This window comes from Penaeus chinensis, chromosome 2 (genome assembly GCF_019202785.1).
Source record: "Penaeus chinensis breed Huanghai No. 1 chromosome 2, ASM1920278v2, whole genome shotgun sequence".
Classification (NCBI taxonomy): Eukaryota; Metazoa; Arthropoda; class Malacostraca; order Decapoda; family Penaeidae; genus Penaeus; species Penaeus chinensis.
The window spans coordinates 10,556,982-10,566,981 of record NC_061820.1 but is presented as its reverse complement, the minus strand read 5'-3'; the positions used below and the strand labels follow the sequence as shown (position 1 = coordinate 10,566,981).

Here is a 10,000-nt window from a genome sequence, read left to right as displayed (position 1 = left end):
AACCAAAATTTATTTATTCAATGAAATCTACCAAGTTATTACAAGGAAATATTTTTACTTTGTGAATGGCCTTGAAAACTCCGCATCGATGCATCTCGATCCGACCTTGTGGCGTGCACACGTGTTTGCGTTCCTTTGTATGTAAATATAGAACAATTCACCGAAGATATTGGTCAAAATAGGTTTTACTGTGGAGCTTGCATTTAAATACGTTGATTAATCTTGTTTTGTAGGTTATTTTCTATTTATATCGGTAAACTTTTATACACATCTTGATGTTTTTTTTTTAAATCAAACGTTCATAAATCATAATAGAATACCCTTAAAAAGAAATCCGTTTTCTCAGATACCACCCCGGACCACAGAAAACGCCCGAACCCTCCTTTTGCGCCATATTCCGCAACACCACAGACCCAAAACTCCCCACAAAAGCCCAATCCCGGCCCCGGAGAGCCCAGGAAGGACGAGCAAAGGGAAGAAGGCGAGATCCCAGCCCCGAGAGCCCGCAGCAGAGATTCCCGCAGGCCACAGTGGACGTTCCGGACCGCCCGTGCCACAGCGCTTCTCTCTCGACGCCCCGAATTCGCCCCCAAATTTCCGTAAATAATGGCTGATAGCGACTGGGACACCGTTACTGTGCTTAGGAAGAAGCCCCAGAAGGCCTCTCAGCTTAAAAGTGAGCAGGTAGATATGTAGTGTAGAGCGTTATAAGCTGGAATTCAGCCTTGGAAGCGAAAGCAACGTGATTCCTCTTTTCCAGACGGTGTTTTTCCTTTTTTTTTTTGGAATTATTTTTACAGGGCTTTTTTTCGTCGCCTGTTTTCGGTATTGTATCGCTGTCTTTTTTCCAATTGTATTTTTTTTTTGTGGGGGTTTAGTTGTGGTGTAAGAGGTGAGAGAGGAAAAGGGGTGTTTCCATGAACTTTTAATTTCCGTAAACTTGAATTTTTATTTTCTCGTGTTTCATCTCCTCGGCAAGAAAATTGCGTGGAAGTTAGTAGATTTAAATGATCTCTCGTCGCACTGGGGGTGAAATAGGGACAATTTCACCCCCTGCGGCCTCCTTACATCACGGCAACCAAGAGTGTGTTTCACCATGTATAAAATCAATGCTTTTCCAACCCCCAATGGCTCCTCTTTTCACACCCTTCTCTCCCACTTTTCACTCCTTTTGTGGTGTTCTTTCACTCTTGGTCCACTCTTCACTCTGGTTTTCTTGTCCACTTTCCACTTTTCGTTTTCTGCATTTACCATTCTTCTTTCAGATTCTTTTCTTTGGCATTTTTTCCTATTTTTTTTCTGTTTGTGAGATTTTTGCTTTGATATCAAAGGTCTTGGTTTCTTTTTTGAGAACTACTGGGTTGGAATTAAGTGATTTGAATAAAAGGGTGACTTTGGAAGCTATTAGCATTTAGCACATTATGGATGGGTATGATTTTAGTATACTTTTGTGTATGTGCGACTTGTGGTAAGGTGTGTGAAACCTCGTCTCGGCTACGGGGAGAATGGCCCTTAATGTGACTAAGCATCACCCTGCGTCGGTGATTATTTACCTTGATATGGTAATACTTCACCCCATGCCAATGAGGAATAGATTGAAAGAGTAAAACAAGTTAAATTTTAGTACTGTTTTCCTAGTCTTTGTTTATATATTTTCATGTCTATACTTTGTGTAAATGGGAGTGAGTTTGCATGTTTTCAGATAAAACATTTTATAGTAAATTCCCGGGGCAAACGATAAAGAGACTTAACAATTTTCCAAAATTATGTGACTGAGATTTGGTAGCATTCCTGGAAAGAAGTGTGTTAAGATTCTAAGTAAAGTTCACACAAGAACTAAGAAGAAGTGGGTGCCTTGCTCTGGCACTCGGACATAAGTTCGGCTAGCTGGAATGGCGACTCTCCCAGAGCTCCACGCGAATCCTTGCACGCAGTATGTAGAATCCTTGCTTCTTTGTAATGTTATTAGCTCTTATTCTGCTATTGCATTTTTGTGGTCTTATATTTGCCAAGGTCTACATGTCATTTGCTATGCTATATCCATACAGTATCAGTAATAATAAGTAATATTGTATTATTTGTAATATTTAGTTATTTTTGTATTATTAACTTTTCTGTGCTACAGAAATAGGTTTTTGCACATGGTGGCACTCTCCCAGGCAGCATGGGTCACACATTACACTCCTCCCTCATTTAGGAGTGGAAATATTGCAGGAGCCCTTGTCTTAAGGTCTGCTAAGTCAAAATCCCTTCCAAAGCTTTGTGCAAGTATGGTGCAATAGTTTCCCATGGCAAGATGCCCCCGTCACCCTGGCACTCAGCCAAATTTTTCCATGAAGAGACAACCCTGTCACCTGCCCCTCAGCCAAACTTTTTTTTTGTGTAGAAGTTCATGTCAATTGAATCCAATGTGTTAATAGCTCAAGTGAAGTTGTAAATTACAAATTAATAAGGGTATTTAATATGAATCAAGGAATTGTTACTATAAAGGCTTCAAAATCTCTACCACATTTATTCTTACAAGATAGAGCTTGAATACCTCCTTGGTGTTTTTTTTTTTTTTTTTTTTTTTCCAAATACAGAACCAGGCTAAACTCTTTGTCTTTCCTAAATTTTCAAGAAAACTGGAGGACTGCTAGTTGGAACAACTAGGAATTAGGAACAAGATCTTGTATTAAATAATCACACTGACTTCCAAAAGATTTTCCCATGTACTTAAATTGTTAATGTTAAATCCTAATTCACTATCAACTTAGAGGAATCTATAATGGAATCCTGCTATCATAAGTGTAGCCAGGCATCTATGGTTAAAGGTTTAATTTGATTCCATTTGTTACAATGGATATTCTTGGTGTGACATAGTGTCTGTTTCATTTTGCTTCTAAGTTATCCCCTGTGTACAAGGAATGACCGGGGTTACCATCATCTGGCAGCGAGGGATTTGAACGCAGGTCAGCAAGATTGCTAGACGAGATCGCTACCGCTGTGTTTTCTGACAAAGGCGAAGAATTATCCACATGTATTCTGGTGAGAGATAACTTGAGCAGGATTAGTATTGAACAATAAATTACTAAGTAGGTTTACAAACTCTGATCTTGCCAGATTGAATGTTGTGGAGGGTTGTTGGCCATTGCTAGAGCACCAACAGATGTGGAGGTTGTATTGATAAGCATTGTTCAAACAAATACCAGAAAAAGATAAGTTAATCATAAGTAATAGTGAAAGAGAGAAAAAAAGTTTAGATTAGATTTGCAGTGCCCTTTACTATGGGTGTAGAAATAAAACTTATATTCTGTATATCTCAACTTCTACTGAATTCTTGCGTGTATTGATTTGCACGGCATTAGTCATACTGAATTCTTATGTGTATTGATTTGCTAGGCATTTGTCAGAAGCAGAAAGTCTTAGATAGCTGTGTGGAGCTTAGCAGGCTTGCTGCATTAATTTCATGAATGTGTCTGTCTGTCTGTCTGTCTGTCTGTCTGTCTGTCTGTCTCTGTCTGTCTCTGTCTGTCTGTCTGTCTCTGTCTGTCTCTGTCTGTCTGTCTGTCTCTGTCTGTCTCTGTCTGTCTGTCTGTCTGTCTGTCTGTCTGTCTGTCTCTGTCTGTCTGTCTGTCTCTGTCTGTCTCTGTCTGTCTGTCTCTGTCTGTCTGTCTCTGTCTGTCTGTCTCTGTCTGTTTGTCTGTCTCTGTCTGTCTGTCTGTCTGTCTGTCTGTCTGTCTGTTTGTCTGTTTGTCTGTCTGTGTATATATATATATATATATATATTATATATATATATATATATATATATATATTTATATATATATCTTGCTAGTTCTCAACCTTCTTTCATAAATGCCCATACATAGAAGAAAGGGCAAAGCTTCCTTTAAAAAATAACTTGTATTAATATTTGTTAATGCAAAATTTAAGTTTCATAACTTCATCCAGTCATTTGCATCATCATGCTGATGCAACTTCCTGCTGTGGTGTTTATGGACTGGCACTGATGCAACATTCTGAATTGTTGTGCAACACCACCTTACAGTTGCTTTTGTAATATGATACACCTTCATTTTCCTCTTATGTCTGATAGTGAATGTATTTTAGTTTTTGGATTGAAGAGAGGAAAATTCCACCATCAAAAGCCATTAACTTCATGCTGCCAGGAACATGCAATATTCAAGTAATAATGTTTTGTTAAATGTATGTTCATGTAGATGGCTCCAAGTGCAAAATCACCACATAGTCAATTAGTAGACCTTTTCACCTTCCCTCTCCTTGATTTTTTGGGAAAGTTGCTGTTTCTCTTCTATTCATATTATGACGTAATGCAATGTTATTAACAGAACTAATTGCAAATCAGATAAAAAAAAGAGTATTACCAGATATAAAGGAAAGGGGCAAACAGGTGAGATAGAGAGCATTAGGAATTGGCTCCTTGGTGAGTAAGCACTTGTGGAGCCCTCAATATGTAGATACAATTAAATAATTAATTTCACGGTGTGCATGGCATCTGTGTACATGCCATCCCTGGTGGCATTGGGTTAAGTGCTTTAAGAGTCAGTGTCATTGATTGTAGTTCTTGCAGCTACATTCTCATTTTCTATCTGTAATTTGATTTTGCACTTTCATTCATAAGCAACATGTATGTACACAAGTACCCATTGTCTTTTTACCATTTGGCATTGGGCAATGTACTCTCACGTCTTAGAGAATAATTATTAATGGCAGGGGATGCTTCATCACATCATGATTCTGCATCCTGATTGCTGACTAAACTTACTGACAATTTTACTTGTTATTGTGCTAAGAATTTTACTGTTATCTTTCCTTTCTAACACCAGAAAGCCATTACAAGAATTTGCCACCACTAGCAGTTTTGTCTGAGATATTATGCTAATTAAAAGCCTAAAAAAGTACAAATAGAAAAGAAGAGGAAAAGTCTATACCACAGCATCCACAGTAACTTCTGAAGCAGAGAGTATTTTCCTTTTTATTTTAATGGGCTTGCTCAGTTCAAATTCACTTCAAGCTTGCCATTAAGCCTTTAGTCCTATATAGCTTGCAAGTTGACCTTGATAGTGTTTACAAAGGCATTATTAATAACATCAGATAACAACGTGTCCTGCTCTTTAGGGGAAAAAAAAGTAAGCCAAGCTCCAGAGTGTTCCTGATTTCTGTACCAAATTCAGCCAGGCATTGATTAACCCATTGCTGCCTTGGAAAATGAATAAAAAATGGGGAAAAGGCTGTGCTCATTTTTTATATTTTTTGTGAAATGTCTCTGTATATAGATGGCTCTGCTAGTGCTTAGCCACAAAGGGGTCAATTAGTAGATCTTGTGACCTTACGTGATTTGAATTGGCGGGAAAAACATATTTTTTACTAGTGCTATGAATATCAGTGGTGTTATTATTATTATAATAATTATAATTTCTATAATGTTATAAGCATTAGTAACAGCAAAATAAGAACGTAAAATATTTTCGTAAATCAATGGAAAGGGTGAATGGGTGAGACAGGCAGTATTTGTAATTGGCTCATTGGTGACTTAGTACAAGTGTAGCCATCTATGGGTAAAAACAATTAAACAAGTAAACTCACATTGGCCATGGCATGTATGTACATGCCATGCCCATCGGCAATGGGTTAAGGGAGAGGAGGGACCACAAGAGGGATAGAGGAATGGGGTAGATATCATTGGTGTGGCTGGAGGAAGTTTACCAGATATATTAAACACTACATGCACACGGGTGCACGCGAACTCTCATGTGTACCGTCAAGACTCCTTGTTTCCCCTTTGCAGTTTTATTATCTTTTTATCTGCAAAGTGCTTTTTTTACTTTTTGGCCATTTTCCAATGTTTATATTTGCCAGTTGATATGCTGTGTCCATATCTCTGTAGGTAGTCCATAACTCAGTGCAATGATAATAACAATAAGTAACATTTGCTTATTTGTAATTTTTTTAATGGTTAGTTTTCTGTAATACAACCTTCATGCTGATCAATACATAAAGCAATAGGAGCCTGAGCATGGAAATTGTCTTTTCTGGATCTGGCACTTTTCCAGTCATGGCTCATGGATGGCACATTCTACATTTGTTTACTGATAGGAATAATACAAGAGCCCCTTCCAAAATGCCCAGTCTAAGCACCTGCTCAGAGCTTTGAAGCATTCAGTAGAAATTCTCATGTTGTCATGTTCCCGTTACCATGACTCACAGCCTAATTTTTCCATCACGGCATGTTCACGTCACCCGAACCCAAGCCAAATTTTTTCATGATGTGATGGTCACATCATCTGGATCATAAGGTTTAATTACTCCTTCATAAGCCATTTTGCCTTGGAGTTATATTAGAGGAAGTACATGGCATGGAAGTTATGATCACCTACCATCCACTTATGCATAGGAATAATCATACAGACTTTTCATGTGTTCTGCAGTTTTGCCACTGATGGTTAGTCCATGCAATTTATATTTGGTTTGCATTATATGTTTACAGCAGTTATTACGCTCTTGTTTTTATTTAATTTGACAAAATTTTGGCAAAGGCTGTGAAGATATGCACTTCTTGTCAACCATGTAATAATTTATTATTATGGGTTATTGGGTAATGTTATTTGCTGTTTTGTTTTTTGTTGCAGTCTTCATGTCTATGTTAGTGATAGATAAAGAGAAGCTCCTCTGTCTCCCTCGCCCTTCCTCTCTTTCTCCCTCTTTCCTTTTTCCTCTTTGTTCTTTCCATAGGAGTTACTGGAATATTTAGCAGGTATTATTTTCAAGTGTTCATTGCTGAAAAGCAGCATTTCTATTCTAGAGACATGTGATGTAGTGTTTTGATAATGTTAACAAAAGAAATGCCCTGAATTTGACATTTCAGCTTGATATTGTTTTAGTCATGGGGGAATTTGTCATACTCTGCACCTGTATTAAATCCATTTTGAGCTGTTTTGTGGTTCTTTTCTTCTTTTTCTCATTTTCTCCTCCTCCTCCTCCTTATTTATTGTTATTATTATTGTTGTTATTGTCATTGTCATTGTCATTGTCATTGTCATTGTCATTGTCATTGCCATTATTATTATTATTATTATTATTATTATTATTATTATTATTATTATTATTATTATGATGATGATGATGATGATGATGATGATGATGATGATGATGATGATGATGATGATGATGATGATGATGATGATGATGATGATGATGACTGTTATTGTTATTGTTATTGTTATATGTTGTTGTTATGTAAATTATTGTTATTTTTATTTTTCTTGTATATTTTTATTTTTGTTTTTGTTTTTGCTGCTGTGTATCCTCATTATCATCATTGATTATCATCGTTATTTTTATTATTGTTATTATTGGTGTTATCTTGGTGATTTTTTATTTATTTATTTATTTATAATTATTATTGTTGTTGTTATTATTATTATTGTTTTTATTATTATTATTATTATTATTGTTATTATTATTATTATTATTATTATTATTATTATTATTATTATTGTTGTTTTTATTATTATTATTATTATTATTATTATTATTATTAACGTTAATATTTATATTAATATTATTATTATTATTATTATTATTATTATTATTATTATTATTATTATTATTATTATTATTATTATTATTATTATTACTACTATTATTATTACTATTGCTATTACTTTTATTATTACTATTTCATTCTATTTATTTTTTTTTTCATACAAAATTTGGTTGAATTGTTGGTAGGACTGAATCTGAAATATTTTCTTTTCTTTAAAGGCTGTGAACAAGGCCAGACGAACTGGAGCTCAGGTGGAAACCAGCACGAAATGTAAGTAGGGAATTTGTGTTTTTGATTTTTTGATGTGTGTTTTGTTCATTTGCTCAGATATTTATTGTATTATTAATATATTTATCTATTTATTGACTTGTTATTCTTATATTCATATATGCTGTTTGATAATAGTATGAAAATGTGTTTTAGAAGAAAAATGTATGCCTAGTTCATATGCTCATGATGAATATGTCAACAGATGGAGCTGCCAGCAACAAGCAACATGCCACCACCTTCAACACAGCCAAGCTCGACCGTGAGACTGAGGAACTGAAGCACAACAAAGTGGCTCCAGATGTAGGCCGTCTTATCCAGCAAGGACGCCAGAACAAGGGGTGGACACAGAAGGACCTGGCCACTGTAAGCAGTATATTATCACTAACTTCTGTGCTACATTATTTTATAAATTTCATTGTAGCTGTGATGTTTTAATCTGTATGTCAAGACTGTACCAGTGTAGGTTTCTTTAAATCAGTAGTGTTATTGAAGACTGAATCACTTATGAGGAGGAATTAAATGGGGTTAGAAGCTCTTGTAGTAAAGATGTGAAGCTGATCAGGTGCATTACACACAGTATGAGGTAAAGAGAATTGAAAAAAAAAAGCTTATATATAATACACAGTGCCAAGCCCATGGATGGTTGCTCTACCAAGACAACAGCACGCTTACTTAGGTGACATTCGGTTAAAATTAGGCACATTTTAAAAAGTTGGCACCATCATGTCCATATTTATTACCCTGAGAAATGAATTACTGTCATTTAGGAATTTGATCGTAAATGAGGACTGATATGCATAATTTACAGATTATATTAAAATTTGGTTATTGGCACGAATTAGAAACCTGTATTCCAACAAAAGCCTTCTAAAACTTGTAGCAATATTGCCTCTCCCTCTCCCCCTCCCCTTCCCCACAATACCTCTCCCTCTCCCTCTCCCTCTCCTTCTATCTCTTCCTCTCCTTCTCCTTCTCCTTCTCCTTCTCCTGCTATCTATCCCTCTTCTTCTCCCTCTCCTTCTCCCTCTCCCTCTTCTTCTCCCTCTCCTTCTCCCTCTCCCTCTTCTTCTCCCTCTCCTTCTCCCTCTCCTTCTATCCCTCTCCTTCTCCTTCTATCTCTCCTTCTCCTTCTATCTCTCCTTCTCCTTCTATCTCTCCTTCTCCTTCTATCTCTCCTTCTCCTTCTATCTCTCCTTCTCCTTCTATCTCTCCTTCTCCTTCTATCTCTCCTTCTCCTTCTATCTCTCCTTCTCCTTCTCCTTCTATCTCTCCTTCTCCTTCTATCTCTCCTTCTCCTTCTATCTCTCCCTCTCCTTCTATCTCTCCCTCTCCTTCTATCTCTCCCTCTCCTTCTATCTCTCCCTCTCCTTCTATCTCTCCCTCTCCTTCTATCTCTCCCTCTCCTTCTATCTCTCCCTCTCCTTCTGTCCCTCCCTCTCCCTCTCCCTCTCCCTCTCCTTCTATCTCTCCCTCTCCTTCTGTCCCTCCCTCTCCCTCTCCCTCTCCCTCTCCCTCTCCTATCCCTCCCTCTCCCTCTCCCTCTCCCTCTCCTCTCCCTCTCCTCTCCCTCTCCTATCCCTCTCCTATCCCTCCCTCTCCCTCTCCCTCTCCCTCTCCCTTCCTCTCTCCCTCTCCCCTCTCCCTTCTATCTCCCCCTCTCCCTCTCCTTCTATCTCCCCCTCTCCCTCTCCTTCTATCTCTCCCTCTCCCTCTCCTTCTATCTCCCCTCTCCCTCTCCTTCTATCTCCCCCTCTCCCTCTCCTTCTATCTCCCCCTCTCCCTCTCCTTCTATCTCCCCCTCTCCCTCTCCTTCTATCTCCCCCTCTCCCTCTCCTTCTATCTCCCCCTCTCCCTCTCCTTCTATCTCCCCCTCTCCCTCTCCTTCTATCTCCCCCTCTCCCTCTCCTTCTATCTCCCCCTCTCCCTCTCCTTCTATCTCCCCCTCTCCCTCTCCTTCTATCTCCCCCTCTCCCTCTCCTTCTTTCTCCCCCTATCCCTCTCCGTCTATCTCACCCTCTTCTTCCTTCTCCTTCTCCTTCTTCTCCTTCCTTCTCCTTCTTCTCCTTCCTTCTCCTTCCTTCTCCTTCCTTCTCCTTCCTTCTCCTTCCTTCTCCTTCCTTCTCCTTCCTTCTCCTTCTTTCTCCTTCTTCTCCTTCCTTCTCCTTCTTTCTCCTTCTTCTC

At 38.1% G+C, this 10,000-nt stretch overlaps 1 protein-coding gene across 1 annotated transcript in view; it reads left to right on the top strand.

Moving 5' to 3' along the window:
* The first annotated feature begins 346 nt into the window (after positions 1 to 346).
* The window catches only part of LOC125033792 (endothelial differentiation-related factor 1-like), a 10,966-nt gene continuing 1,312 nt past the window's right edge, over positions 347 to 10,000 (top strand). The window contains exons 1-3 of the mRNA XM_047625446.1: positions 347 to 684; positions 7,768 to 7,819; positions 8,022 to 8,182. Coding sequence (XP_047481402.1) covers positions 607 to 684; positions 7,768 to 7,819; positions 8,022 to 8,182 — 291 coding nt within the window. The 5' untranslated portion in view covers positions 347 to 606. The remainder of the gene's footprint in view (positions 685 to 7,767; positions 7,820 to 8,021; positions 8,183 to 10,000) is intronic.